We start from the raw sequence: 15,414 nt of genomic DNA on the forward strand, positions 1-15,414 counted from the left end.
ATTGATGTGTACTTGTTTCTCTTTGCAGAAATCCTAGTGCATTCATCCATTATAGAAACTGAGGAAGAGGAAATGAAAGCAGAGATGGACTTATTTTTGTTACTCACATTCTTCTTCCTTATTAAAATCAACCCATTTTAAGAAGACAATGGACATTTAATGTCATAACATTCTGTCACATTTTGATTTGGTTTAACCCTGATCTTGTTAAAACATACTCCGGTCATTCAACCTTTGAAGACGATCACTGTTTTGTGATTTCAAATTTACCTTGCTTTTAATCTAAAAATGGTTTAAATAAATCAGGAAGCAGATCAAATAATTTAAAAATTTCACATGTTGTTTGCTATGCAAATAAAGTCAAGCCTGATCTTATGCAGAGAGAGCCAGAACCGACTCCATGGCACATAACAACAACAACAACAATGTAAAGATGACCCTCTTTTATGTTTGTGTCTTGAAAGTCAAGTGGGGAAATTTGTCACACTGTGCTCTCTTACATTCTTGCTGTGGCCTTCTCCTCTCCTGACTGGGTCACGTCTTATACACCTTGTATTTCAGCGGTACTCTTACTGATCATTGTTTGCAAGTGACAGAAACACAGCTTAAACTAATGTGGGAAAACTGAGGCCTTTACAGACCTCGCTAACCCTAAACCACCTGTGTGTGGTAGAGCTCACACTATCGGAACCAAGGGCTCACATGCTGTTAAGATAGAACAGTTTTTCTTTTTTCCTCTCAGCTTTGTTCTGTGCATTAATTTTGTCTCAAATCAACTCCTTCCATCACATACTGCTGTCATTGTCCAGGTTTAACCCTTCAGCTTAACTGCCCAACAGACACGGCACCTCACTCTCACTGGTCCCAAATTCTGAAATCACAGGGAAGAACTCTCACTGACCCCCCTCGAACTAGGTTACCATCACCTGGGCAAAGGAAGTGAGAGATGGTACACCTTGAAAGGCCCCGGAGAGCTTCAAAGTTCCCTTTAGATCAAGCCGAAGGTACCTTCTGAGTTCAGTTTACAGACAGTGCCCAGCTTAGGACATTTTTAGTTATGGCGGACTGTACCTACAACCATTCATCCATTTTGTATCTTATCATTAGTTATCTACTAATGTTATCATTTGTATGCCAACTCCCAAAGACAAACTTCTAATTTATAAAGATACTGATAATTAAAGGCAGCAATAAAACCTTAAACAGCAAAAAGAAAAACAAAAACAGGTACTCGAATGACGTCAGAACCAGCTTAAAATGGAGTCATAGCAACAGAGCCCCGTTGTAAGTTGTGGACTACCAGAGAATGGAAAGAAGTTCATGAAAGTGCTTGTTGGAGAACTTTTCAAATTTCAGACAGTGGGAAAATAAGGAGCTGCCTTCATGTGGAGACCGGGTAAAATTGGAGAAGAAATGATGGAGCCGGTGCTTCAGAGCTGGCTCTGTCTGGGGGACTTACCGCGGGAGAAAGATGAGGCGTTCTGCTCCCGTAAAGATTTATAGCCTCAGAAACCCTGTACAGGGTCGCTATGAGCCGGAACCGACTCCATGGCACATAACAACAACAATGTAAAGATGACCCTCTTTTATGTTTGTGTCTTGAAAGTCAAGTGGGGAAGTTTGTCATACTGTGCTCTCTTACATGTTGTCAGGAAATCATCATCCTTGAAAATTAAGCACTTGCTTTATTCTTGGTGCTTAGGAATTAGTGTATAGTTAAAATTGTAAATAAATTTTTGTCAAATGTAAGGTAAGAGAAATGATTATCAGACAATGAAGCTTTATTCAGCTTGTTCTCCTGTATTTTAAGTGTGTCATAATGGCAGTCAGCTGCATGTCTCCATATTCATTGTGGTACACACTTTGATGTGCTATGCGTTTACTTATTGGTGGTGGTGTGCCATGGAGTCGGTTCCAACTCACAGTGACCCCATCTTTACAGGAGCAGAAAGCCTCATCTTTTTCCCGTAGAACAGCTGGTAGTTTTAAACTGCTGACCTTGAGGTTAGCAGCCCAAGAACTAATACTAGAAGTATTTAAAGTAAAACAAACCTACATGATTGAAAATAAGGGAAATGAGAGATACCAATTTATAACGAAATCAACTATAAAGCAAAAAGGGGGAATAATATAGATACAGAACTTCATATAGAAGTTTCTATTTGGCAAGGACATCAAATAGAAATCAAGATAAAACAGAATTTTAAGCAGAGAAAAAAAATTAATTAATTACAGGGTAACCTAAAAGATAACTAAACACAACAAACATTAAAATGAACCTCCGTTAGAATGAACTCAGCGCAGAAAATTACGTGGAACAAAGAAACCAGTATCACCACAAACAAATGACAGCAATAAACTCGAACTTACTGATAATTACACTGAATGTAAATGACTAAATGCACCAGTTAAGAGATACAGCACAATGGATAAGAAAACAGGATCTTCCAATACACTGTCTACAGGAGACACGGCAGAAAGATGGAGATGGCTTAAATTTCCATTAACAGAATAATGGCTAAGCAAACTTTGGTATACACACAGAATCCTATACAATCCTGGAAGAATTAACAGTGAATTCACAACATGGATGAACCTGGAGAACATTATGATGAGTGAAATTAGTCAATCACAAAAGGATAACATTGTTATCAGACAATGCTGTAAAAATAACATGTTTTCTTGATAAACAATCCAGTGATAATGGAGGAGGGAAAATGATTCATGGACTAGAAGGTAGACATGTTACAAGAGGGCGGTTAGTAGAGGGTAAGGGGAAAGTTAAAAAGTAAATAGAGGTACATACTATGAACTGTTGGTATATAGAAGTGGTTGTGATCATTGTAATGAACTAAAATATTGTAATGTGAAACTGATGATCTGTAAACCTTCACTCAGTTCACAATAAAAATTTTTAAAGTAGGTACTATCAATCACTGGAGTCTTACTGTGGCACTGTTGGATAAGCACTGGACTGCTAACCATAAGGCTGAAGGTTCAAACCTACCAGCTGCTCCTCAAAAACCCTATATGGGGCTGCTGAGTCAGAAATTACTCTACCGTACTGAACAGTCGATCCCAACGATGGAAATGTGGACATTGTGGCTAATGGCTGACTCTTTCCTCTTCCATGAGCTCTTACCCCAAATATTGTAGGCTGGCAACCATATTGGTGGCCTCTGAGGAGCTTTGGTACAAATTGGGCTGCAAACCTCAAGGTCAGCAGTTCCAAACTACCAGCTGTTTCGCAGGAGAAAGATGAGGCTTTCTACTCCTGGAAAGATTTACAACCTCGGAAACCCTATGCAGGCAGGGTCACTGAGTCAGAACCGACTCCACGGCACATCACTACCACCAAGAAGCTCTGGGGAGTCCTGGTGAGGCGCTGTGGACTGATGAGTCAGACTGCAAAGTCGTTTGAACTGCAAGGTCGGTTCAAACTCACCAACTGCTACTTGGAAATCCTATACAGAGTTGCTACAGGTCGGAATTGACTCAATGGCACTTAACAAGGAGCTCTGGGTGCATAGTGGTTATGAGTCAGACTGCTAATCTAAAGGTCAGCTGTTCCACGGGAGAAAGATGAAGCAATTCCTAGGCATCCCACCACCAAATAGCTCTGTAATGTGTTCCCTCTACTACAATGAATTCTCACCTAAATTACCTCCTACAGTCATACTTTATCCTGAATTCCAGCCCAAATGAGCCTGCAATAAGTGTTGCATGGTGGTGTAAGCTCTGTCATGTCTACAAGCATACATACTTTGTTCATGCTGTATCTTCTACCTGGAGCATAAACCAGCTCAAATCTCCAGGAAACCTCTCATTACCCTAACAGCTCTATCTGTGCTGACACTTCAGCCCTTAATCACTGATATTTGTATCTTTCCTCCATACTAGAGTTGGCCTTTCTGAGGAAGGCCTTGTATCTGTCAGCTTAATCCTTGTTTTCCCAGACCCAGAATAGGGCCTGATGAATGAATCCTGGAAAAGTGTGAAAGGACTGATTTAGATTCCAAATTCTACAATTAATTTCAGGTTCCAACAATTACAGTCTTTAGAATTAACACCAAACACCTTTTATTAGCATGTGAGGCGGTCAGGGCAAACACTAACTACTTCAGCAACTTAATGACCACTTCTAATTTTATTTGAGGAAACAACTCATTACTTACAAAGCGGTACTCACCAGTCAAAAGGAAAATTACGGTTAAATAAACAGCCACTCCTCACTTAACATGGCTGGTAAGACCAGGTTGTTATGTGAATATCAGGTACACAACATTAGAGGACAACCACATCATTACTTAACTGCCAAACCACAGAGAATTGTGGCTCAATCCAGTTGACAACCAACCTTAATCACAGCCAGTGTTACTCTTGCCTTGCACCTTGGTTTTAAGTTCATAAGACAAAATTTCAAGTAACTTGTCCAAGGTTATAGAGCCAATAGTGCAATCAAGATTTAAGTCTCTAGCCTCACTCACTGGGGCTGTCACATCAGTTGGTGTGAGAGTATTTATTCCACCCTCCATTTTCAGATCTTCACGGTAAACCTTTTCACCCCAACCCCTAAGTTCTAATTAGTTTCCTTTCCACTGGGCCCTGCCTTCAAAGTGCCTGTTCTCCCCACTTTCAACCATGCACGTCTCCTCATTGTGACACTGTTTTGAAGTTTGCTTCAGCTCTCACTATTCCAAAGTGCCTCCTCATTCACACCGGTCCTTTTCCTGCCAGCCTGCTCTATGTAGTCTACACGACAAACTCCGTTTCACACAATTCTATGGCTTTGTTTTGCCCCATTTAGGCTTTTAAACACAACTTCCTGTCATTTAGCATAAAACCTCAATATTTATTAGATTAAATCCTATTCCCATTCCTCCATTAACTTTCAGACTCCGGTTGATTGCACACATATATTTAACAATGCAGTTTTACACAGAATGCTAAGAGCACTTTCTTTGTATTTTACAGAAGAGCTTGAAACAATATGGACTTTTAATTTATATTCAACCATAACACAGCCCAATCTACTGTATATAGCTGCATTACACTTCGTTTAGAGTTTAAAGGCTTAATGGCAATTATCAGGGAAGGAAAAAAGAGTGACGTTTATTTTACATAACTGACAGGAAAATACATTCAAGAAACTGACAGAAATTTAATAGGGTCTCATGCGCCCAGAAGGAGGTGGTGCCCGGTTTGGCGGGGTGATAGCTATGTCCAAATAATCTCCTATCTGGAACTTCTGCGACTGCAGGGTCATGGAGTCGTCAGTCCCCTTCCTGCCAGACATGGTACTGCCAATCTCCTTCACTCTGGAGGAAAAGACAGCAATGATTAATGGACTGTCTACTTAACAGCAGAGTTCAAAAACCTAGTAGTTTATTAAGCAAATCTGCTAAAAAGTAAAAGATGATCAGTGTGAGGACTAAGGTACACATTCAATCGCCTTCAGTGCATATAAAACTGGACAATGAATAAGGACAACAGGAGAAGAACTGATGCATTTGAATGATGGTGTTAGAGAAGAACATGGAACATTCCACTGACTACCAGAAGAATGAACAAATGTGCTTTGGAAGACGTACAGCCAGAATGCTTCTCAGAAATAAGGGATGGAAGACTGCGTCTCATGTACCTGGGTCATGTTACGAGGAGGAGCCAGTCCTGGAGAAGGACAGCACACTTGGTAAAGTAGAGGGTCAAGAGCAGAAGAGGAGACAGAGCCATTGCCATGCTGCAATGAGTTTCGATGACGGGTAAGACTGAGGAATTCGCACTGACCGCCTAAGACAGGCAGCGTCCCTTAAACAAATAATAAATAAGGGGGAATCTGATGCAGACCGTGCAGACCCGGTCAGGAGTTCAAGTCCCTGTGGGCCCAAGCGTTGCTGACCATCCAAACCATAGGCTCTGAGGATCAGACTTTAGCCACCTAGCAGACATAGCAAAATGTCCCTTATCTGATTATTCAGTTATGCTGGTTAGTAATTCCATACATGAGCCCTGGATACCCACAGATAAATGTAAAACCCTTCCCTAAAAGCCAAGACTGTAAATTCCAAAAAGGCAAAGTTTTTACCCCCCAAAAAAGCTAAAGAGGATAGAGAGAAACTCTGTTAACTGATGGTATGTGGAGGGGATTATAATCAATGTAATGAAACAAGGTATATGAATGTTTGAATGTGAAACCGATGATGTGCCCTGAAAACTTTCACTCAATCCACAATAAAAACCTTAAAAAAAAAAGAGCAGAAGAGGAAGACCCTCAGTGAGACGGACTAACACAGTGGCTCCAATGACAGGATCAACCACGGCCACATTGGTGAGGCAGGCCCAGGCCTGGGCAATGCTTATTTCTGTTGCTAGGAGCTGGCACTGACTGGACGGTACCCAGTAACTTAGAAAGCTATGGCAGATGCTAAGATTAATCTAGAATACCCCACTAAGCAAATTTATTAAAGGGTTGCCCCTACCAGCTAAAATATACCCAAAAGAAGAAGAGACAATAGGAATGGCAGCCACTCCCCAGCTTTGGAAGCTCTGACCTGGGACAATTGTTAAGTGTGTGGAGTCAGTTCTGACTCATAATGACCCGGTGTCGAGTTTCTGAGTGGTTGGTGGATATAAACCACCGTCCTACAGACCACTGGTGTGGGTTAATGCACCAGACTGCAAAGCTGTCTGAACTACAAGGCTGGTGGTTCAAGCTCACCAGTCAAACCCTATACAGGGTCACTATGGGTCAGAACTGACTCGATGGCACTTAACAACAACAACAACAGAGCCACACCAGGCTTCCTACAGGCCCTTCAATGTCATGCACATTTGTCCTCAGTTTGAAATAATCCAAGCAATCCCTGCACACAACAAATTCACCTTAACTTGCTGTATGCACAGCTTTTAAATTATTGACAAAGCTCTGAGCCTTTGCTAATACTAAAGGAAGACACCTACAAATTCCACTTTTAAAGACTAAAGTCGCAGTTAGGGTTGGTGAGCCAGGGGTTAGCAGTAAATTCAAAGTCACCTACCGATAGCCGGGTCTTTTCAGATCCGTAAAAACGATGGCAAAATTGAAGTGGGTGCCTTTCTTTCTAGCTTCTGGGTAGACCTCTTTCACTAAACTTGTCAGTTCTTTCAAAGTCGCATCCATCCTGAATTAAAACAAAACAAAATTACATCTCATTACCCAGCAGTAAAGGATTAGCACAGATGTCGACATACAATCAGTTATTTACATAGTGTTTGTGACTGGTGGATTTGAACTGCTTACACAGAGGTTAGTAGCCCAGTACTAATCCTGTATTTGTTTGTTTAAGTAACATAGATTGGTTCATAGTGACCCTATATAGTGTTTCCAAAGAGTGGTAGGTGGGTTTGAATCCCCAAACTTGTGGTTAGCAGTCTAATGCTTCTACAGCGCCACACCAGGACTCCACTTATCCTATTGTAGATGTATTCCAATTTCAAGAATGTGAAAATGTGAGACTGTACATGCTTATCCTATGGTGGTGGTTATGCACCATGGAGTCGGTCCTGACTCACAGAGACCCTGTATAAAGTTTCCGAGGCCGTAAATCTTTACGGGAGCAGAACGTCTCATCTTTCTCCCGCGGAACCGCTGGTAGTTTTAAACTGCTGACCTGAGATTAGCAGCCTGATTCGTAACCACCATGCTATGCTGTTGTCATTATTAGTGCCATCAAGTCGATTCTGACCCATAGCGACCCTGTATAGGGGTTTCCAAGGAGCAGCTGGTGAGCTTGAACCACCCACCTTGCAGTTCAAACAACTTTGCAGTCTGACGCGTTAGCCCTCAGCGCCAAACCAAGACTCCACTACGCTATTGTTGTTGTTGTTAAGTGCCATCGAGTCGGGTCCGACCCATGGCGACCCTGTACAGGGTTTCCGAGGGTGTAAATCTTTACGGGAGTAGAAAGCCTCATCTTTCTCCCGCGGAGCAGCTGGTAGTTTCGAACTGCTGACCTTAAGGTTCGCAGCCCGATTCGTAACCACTACGCTACCAGATTAGCACCACTTAAATATTTCATTAATTCTAAGACAACATACATTCCCACATTTTTACATTTTTAAAATAGAAGTACATATAAAATTGACGTTCTAAGAAAGTATTTTTATGAAGACATGCAATGTATTTCCTTCTACAATGGAAACTTACAATGAATTTTACAACTGATAGACTCCTAGAGTCAATGAAGTATATGAAATTGAAGGCTTCTTGTCCTGAAAATATTTATTTGAACTTAAAAACTTAATATAGCCCTTTGAGCTAACATATCACACTCTTTAAAAAACATCCTTTAAAAATAAGTATCTTAGAAATAAGAACTAATATATATTTTATATTGTTATTGTTTTCTTCCATGACAACTGGGAAAATGAAACGGATGGCTTAGAATTTTACATCATATTGCCCATGGAGTTGGCCTTGTGCTATGAACTGATATAAGAATGCTAAGAGTCAGTGAAGAACTGAACTCCGAATTTACAACACCAAGCAGGACTCAAACCCCAAAGAGCCCACTTAGCTTAACTCTGCACCCGATTTTCAAACCCACACACATTGCTCCCATGTAAATCCAAGGTGACAACTGTATCCAACAGTACAAACAATCCAGGATGACATCACTTCTATGGTCTACACTCAATACATCAAACATCACTGTCTGTCACATAATTGATTGCGACTCACAGCAACCCTGCAGAGGGTTTCTGAGATTGGAAATCTTTATGGGAGCAACAGCCTCATCCTTCTTCACAGAGCAGCTGGTGGGTTTGAACTGCAGATCCTGCAGTTAGCAGTCCATGGCTTACCCTACAGTGCCACCAGGGTTCCCGTCTATACTCAATGTTGTTGGTTCTGGGTTTTCCTGAAATTATTCTCTAATCTGATTAAATTTAAATGCACAGGCTAGCTGGCTGTAAGGCCCCTCTAGGGCAGAACACCAGAAGAAACACATGTGCATTCACCAAAAGCTTTCTTGATCTAAGTGATTCACCTGAATTATCAGAGTCACAGCCTCTGCACAGAATCAGTGTCCTGAACTGAACAAGTTTACAGAAGAGGCCAACTAGAAGCCACTAGAGTGAGCTGTCTCCCTACAGAAACAGTGAGCTTAGAAGTAAAACCTCAGTCCTGACCGGACTGCAGAGACGAAGAACAAGAGGGACGCAGGGGCAGTGGGCTTTTGTTAATGAGGGATGAACAGTTCACATGAGGAGGGTGAGAACGGTTGCACAACACCAAGAATGTCATCAATGTCACTGAAATGTCCCATAGAAACAGTTGATTTGGTGTACACTTTGCTGTATAAAGGCTCTGTTGTTGTTAAGTACTGTGGAGTCGGTTCCGACTCAGAGTGACCCTGCACAGGGTTTCCAAGGCTGTAAATCTTTACGGGAGCAGAAAGCCTCATCTTTCTCCCATGGAACCACTGGTAGTTTCGAACTTCTGACTGTGAGGTTCACAGCTGGATTCGTAACCACTATGCTATACCAGAGCTCTAGAGGAGAAAAAGGTATTCCTTCTAAGGTGAAAGAGAAGAGTTGCATTTGGTCTCTGGTGTGGTACCTTAGGATGGATAAGCACTGGTCTAACACAACTCCTAATGTCATTTTTCTTGGATCCACAATCAACACTCACTGGAAGCAGCAGCCAAGAAATCAAATGACGTACTGTATTAGGTAAATTTGCACATAAGCCAAGTTGTGATATTTTCACTCTCCTCATATGCATGTGCTAGCTGGACAATGAATAAGGAAGACCAGAGGGAATCATGCATTTGAATTATGGTGTTGGAGAAGAATATTAAAAGTACCAGTGACAGTCAGAAGAACAAACAGATCTGTGTTCAAAGTACAGCCAGAATGTCCCTTAGACAACAGGTAGGGAAGTCTCCATGTAGATGTGTTAGGAGGAGGGACCAGTCCCTGGAGAAGGACACCATGCTTGGTACGGTGTGAAGGGTCAGCAAAGGAGACAGGCTGACGCGCTGGCAGCAGTACTAACTGAGGATGGAGCAGGGCTGGGCGGGCTTTGTTGTGTCCACAGGGCTGCTATGAGTGGGAATCGACTTGACAGCACCTAAATAATGACAATGGAGGCCTGGGGTGGCGCTGTGGGTTAATGTGCCACACTGCAAAGTCAGTTTGAACTGCAAAGTTGGCGGTTCAAGCTCACCAGCTGCTCCTTGGAAACCCTAGAGTTGCTATGGGTTGGAAATGACTTGGCAGCACTTAATAACAAAACGACAACAAGCCAACCACACTGCTGACGGTTCAAATTGACCAGTGGCTCCCTGGAAATTACTGCTTGCAATTAAGAGGCACAATGCCTAGTGGGCCTGTTTGGGTTTTGGAGGCAGCATATTTCTCATTTGTGTGTGCTACTCCAGCAGTGACCTGAAAACCTGCTAATTCTGTGTGGGTTCCCCACCCCCACAAGGCTCTGTAGGAGGGCCAGGAGCAAACAGTCATTTGGGCCACATGACCTGTCAGCAGCTGAGAGAAATGCTGCTTGGAGCCTTAACAGCTTCTTAGAGCGGAAGCCGGAGTCCTGGCATGGCACTGTAGGATAAGCAAGCATTGGACTGCTAACTACAAGGTTGGTGGTTCAAATCCATTAGCCACTTCTTGGAAACACTATACAGGCTAGCTATAAGTCAGAACTGACTCAATGACACTTAGGTTGTTACTGGGCCTCAGCAGAGACAAAACAGCCATCTGTGAACTTATTGAACAGCGCACCCACTCCATCGTGTTACTTCTGACAAAGGAACTCGCTTCTCACAAATAAAGTGCGACAGGCAACATGGATGAGCCTGGAGGGCAGTATGCTGAGTGAAATGAGTCCATCACAAAAAGAAATACTGTATGAGCCCAATGGTGTAAAAAGGTAAGATTTTCTTGATAAAAGAAATAATCTATGATGGCTATGGTGAGGAAGCGGAAGGGAAAATTATTCACAGGCTAAAGAGTTTTTATATACATATATATAGAGAGAGAGAGAGAGCGATGAGAGCTGGATAAAGTGAGGTAATGGGTCCTCGCTCCAGGAACTCACTGTCCTTACATAGGCTTCATCATCTTGAAGCAGTTGGTTTGACAGAATGGGGGGGAATGGCTTTTGAAGCGTCAGTTACAGTGCCATCTGCGTGGCAGCACCTTGTGGAGCGAGGGCAGCGTTCTCAGCATCTAATACATAGCCCTCTTAAGTGCTGCTTGCAGTCCCCACAACCTTAGCTCTAGAGATCTTCGTTTCAAAGGAAGCAATGCTTTCACCAGCAGCCACAAGGATGTCACTAAGCTGGAAGCTGAGCCTGACACCCAACCACTTTGGGCTCCTCACGCTTCTGAACCAACAGGAAAAGAGCAGAATTATCCTAGTGCACAACTCAGGTAAAGAGTATGCCTGGAACATAAATAAAAGGCCTCCTGGGACACCTCAATGGAAAACAACATTAAAGTCAATTTAGGTAGGACTTTAGGTTCAGACCCTTCAGGACAGAAAGTCTGTGTCACCAGACAAAAAACCCAACCAGCTGAGGTGCTTACTTAGGGTAAAAGGAATATAGAATGGGCAATGAAATAAAGCAGTTTTAAATAACAGCTACAGTAACTCATAGTTGAGTATTTCTTCCTTATTTTACTAGGAATCATTGTATACCAACCAAATCCTGCCTTCCGTCCCCCTCAGCCCTGTATGTCTCATAATCACCAATACAAGGGGCCTTCAAGCATTCATGGAAAGAAAAGATAATGGAATTTCCCTGCAAACTTTCTGAAATCCTCTCAGATATTAATAGTTAACTTTTTATAACAGTATTTAAGTTACAGCAAAGAGTGAACATCATTCAAAGCCTCCGCATCCTCATATCTGGGATAGTTGTACCACGGTAAACAAAAGTCCGACACTGTTATGTCTTCATTTGGAGACTAATGATGGTTTAAGATGATAATGTCAGGGTTTCAAGATGCTTAGTTTCATGTGTCAGCTCAACTCCATTAGGCTACTAAACCCCCAAGCCCCTGCTGTCCAGGGAGTCCAGATGGCCCTTCAGGGCGGAGCAAAACTGTTCCACAAGGTTTCTGAGGCTGCCTCATCGTTCTTCTGCCAAGTGGACAGTGGGCCCAAACAACAGACTTTGTGGTCACCAGCCCAATACCCACTGCATCACCAGAGTTACCTAACTAGGCTAACAAAGCTTACCCAAACCCACCGCCGTCCAGTAAATTCTGACTCACAGGGACCTTGTCTAGGGGTTCCAAGACTAGAATCTTTTATGGGCGGAAACAGACTCATCTTTCTCCTGCAGAGTGTTCAGTGGAGAGCGCCCGCTTAACCCACTGCGCCACCAAGGCTCCTTGACTAGACAATCAGTATCCAGTTATTCAAAACAACAATCTAGGGGTTGCTGTGTTACTTGCTGTTGTTAAGCGCCATCAAGTTCGTTCCGACTCATATAGCGACCCTGCATAGGTTTCCAAGGAGTGGCTGGTGAGCTTGAACTGCCAACCTTGCAGTTCAAACGGCTTTACAGTCTGGCACATTAACTCACAGCGCCACACCCAGATGTAAGTCTTTAATCCATTTACTTTAAATAAGGATGAGCCTTGATCAACTAGCTGAATCTGATTCCTCAAAAAGCCCAAGAGCAGAGCTGCAGCTTTCTGGATGAAATTCCCACTGTGGCTGGCGGCTGCAGAAGCCACTATTCCAGCCTGTCCTTTCATAAGACCTCCCCCCAGAGCTGAGACTTGTCCAGCCCGACTCCACAACCATATTTGCCAATTCCTCGTGATAAATTTCTTTATATCCACCTCCACCTGCGGGGGGGGGGGGTGAGGAGGGCGCAGGACGCGGCAGTGACCCGCTCTGCTGGACACAGCTCTGCTGGACACAGGGCGCAATGAGTGCCAACTGACAAGGATGCCGACGGCAAGGCACCCAAAGCTTCATCACGCAAATGCACTCTGACACTAACAAACGCCCATCATTCATTCTAACCGCACTCCTTCGAGTCCCGAAAAAACAGGATAGCACATTTCAATCATCTGTCGCTCTGGAAACCAGCAGACACAATGGTGATCGCACTCTTGGATCTGTGCTTTCCTAGCAACCCAGAGTCTGAGCGTCCACCGTTACGAGATGGGCAGATGCCCTGCAGCTTACGGCTGAACCCTCTTAACTTTCCACCAGCTGCGCCCACGGGCCCCACGTGCACTCCACAACAGCTCTTCACTAACAAGGGAGCTCATCGGAAGACGGGGTGCTGGGGAGCCCCTAAGTCCCGGCGCCCACCCGCCGCCGCGGCTCTCACCAAGTGTAGATCTGCAGCTCGCTGGAAGGCACGTTTCCACGGGAGAACTCGTCCATCCGGTGGTGGCGGCCGTTATTGGTGGTGAAGACCCGCAGCAGCAGCGGGCAGGTCTGGGAACCAGGCGGGAAAAGAAGGACAAAAGTTAAAGAAAGCGCGGCTAGCCCCGAGTCCCCTCGGGCCGCCCGGAGCACCAGGCCGTCGCCGCCGTCCCCACACCCTGCTCCTCTCCAGGCGGCCGCGGCCCCACCTCCACCAGCACACCGTGAAGCGCCTGGGCCCTCACCTTCTCCCGGTCGATCGGTTTCTCCGGTTCTTTTTTAATTTCCTCCTGGGTGACGCGCGACTCCACCGCCATCTTCCTTCTCCGGCCCGCGAGACGCTCGCTCTGACCTCCGACCCCTGCCGCGAGCATGAGAACCAAGCCTCTCGCGAGGAGAAGCGTGCGCGGGTTTTATAGAGAACGCGGGGGCGGGGCGCGGCGTCCCTGGCGCAAGCGCATTTTACTGTGTGGGAAGTGCAGCACGCCCCTGGGGCGCCTGCGCGGACTCCCGGCTGACCTGGCGGTGGAGGCGTCTGCTGGGTCTCCCGCAGGGCTCGTTAGTTGTTGGCGTACACCGTGGTCTATCGCCGGGGAAATTGGTTGCCTGTGAGAATTTAAGGAAAAAAAATAGGTGTTTTTTCCTTAAATTCTCACAGGCAAAACAAACTTCAACTGGCGTTTTCACACGTAATAATGAGAATCTAAATAAACACAAAACACTTTAAAACATTGCAAGCGGTAAGTGTATAATCACAGCAATGGATAAGCAACAGCATTCCTTTGGCAAAACATCCATCTCGACATTTTGATGAAGAAATAACAGGTGTGAAACAAACCCATGCAAATGGGCCCCTGAGATATGCCAGAAGAGGCGATGCCAAGCAGGGCAGGAAGAGCTTTTCAGGAAATGATGGTGATATAATAGTAATTTGTATCGAGAGAACAGGGGAGCAGAGGTCAGGAAATGACATGTTGCACTGGGCAAATCTGCAAAATACCTCTTTAAAGTGCTAAAAAGCAAAGATGTCACTCTGAGGACTAAGGTGCATCTGATCCAAGCCAAGTCGATGTTTTCAATCACCTCATAGGCATATGAAAGCTGAACAATGATTAAGGAAGAACTGATGCATTTGAATCATGCTGTTGTCAAAGACTTGAAAATACCATGGACTGCTGGAAGGGACAAGAAGTCCTTGAAAGTACAGTCTGAATGCTCCTTAGAAGCTAGCATAGTGCGACTTCATCTCGCATACTTGTTATCAGAAGGTACTCAGTTCCTGGAGAAGGAAAGCAGAGGGAGACCCTCAGGAATAAAAGAGAAAACTCTCAATAAGATGGATTGACAACAGTGACTGACTACAACAATGGGCTTAAATATAGAAATGATCTTGAGGATGTCGCAGGATTGGGCAGTGTTTTGTTCTGTTTGACATAGGGTCACTGAGTTGGAAACTGACTCCACATACCTAACAATAAATTGGGGCCAGAGGTCAAGGTTTGGGAGGAACTCCATACTGTATGTAGGCTGTATTCTTTGTTTTTCCCTGCAAGCAAGGTTGTGTTATCTGCATATTGTAGCTTGTTACTAAGCCTATCACTAATCCTGATGTGGTGCTGTGGGTTAATGCCCCAGAATGCAAAACCATTTGAACTGCAAGGTCGGGTTCAAGCTCACCGCCTGCTCCTCAGAAACCCTATACAGGGTCGCTATGGGTCAGAACTAACTCGACGGCACTTCACAGCAACAACAATCCTGGTGCCCAGTTCGTCAAATAGTCCAGCTTCTCAGGCTAGTGTGCCACCTAGATCAGGTGTGTGGCGCTGTAAGATAATGTGTTGGAATGCAGAGTCAGTGATTCAAGCTAACCCTATATATGGTCGCTATGAGTAAGAACCGACTCCACGGCACTTAACAATAACAACAGGGACTTTAAACTACAAGAACCGACCTCACAGCACATCACCACCATGTTGTTAGTTAATTGTTCAGTTAATTCTGACTCATGATGCCCCCATGTGTGCAGTTTT

The 15,414-nt window shown here is 44.1% G+C and overlaps 2 protein-coding genes across 2 annotated transcripts in view; one reads left to right on the forward strand and one right to left on the reverse strand.

The window, feature by feature from the left end:
• Positions 1 to 4,902: 4,902 nt before the first annotated feature.
• Positions 4,903 to 13,758, reverse strand: SAP18 (Sin3A-associated protein, 18kDa). The gene is made up of 4 exons (XM_006831962.1): positions 13,630 to 13,758; positions 13,347 to 13,456; positions 7,038 to 7,160; positions 4,903 to 5,318 (listed from the first exon to the last, which is right to left on the reverse strand). The coding sequence occupies exons 1-4, from the start codon at positions 13,756 to 13,758 to the stop codon at positions 5,162 to 5,164; spliced, it is 519 nt and encodes a 172-aa protein (XP_006832025.1). The 3' UTR covers positions 4,903 to 5,161.
• The window catches only part of LOC102828323 (keratinocyte proline-rich protein-like), a 26,076-nt gene continuing 24,418 nt past the window's right edge, over positions 13,757 to 15,414 (forward strand). The window contains exon 1 of the mRNA XM_006832054.1: positions 13,757 to 13,942. Coding sequence (XP_006832117.1) covers positions 13,757 to 13,942 — 186 coding nt within the window. The remainder of the gene's footprint in view (positions 13,943 to 15,414) is intronic.

Source organism: Chrysochloris asiatica, unplaced genomic scaffold (genome assembly GCF_000296735.1).
Source record: "Chrysochloris asiatica unplaced genomic scaffold, ChrAsi1.0 scaffold00005, whole genome shotgun sequence".
Classification (NCBI taxonomy): Eukaryota; Metazoa; Chordata; class Mammalia; order Afrosoricida; family Chrysochloridae; genus Chrysochloris; species Chrysochloris asiatica.

Bases quoted from the DNA above. Each gene is read 5' to 3' on its own strand.
- SAP18 (XM_006831962.1), bottom strand. From the start codon at position 13,758: ATGCTCGCGGCAGGGGTCGGAGGTCAGAGCGAGCGTCTCGCGGGCCGG. The intron at 7,161-13,346 runs GTGAGAGCCGCG...GTTTTAATTCAG, and splicing joins GAGCTGCAGATCTACACTTG to GATGGATGCGACTTTGAAAG. The intron at 5,319-7,037 runs GTAGGTGACTTT...CTTTTCCTCCAG, and splicing joins CTGAAAAGACCCGGCTATCG to AGTGAAGGAGATTGGCAGTA.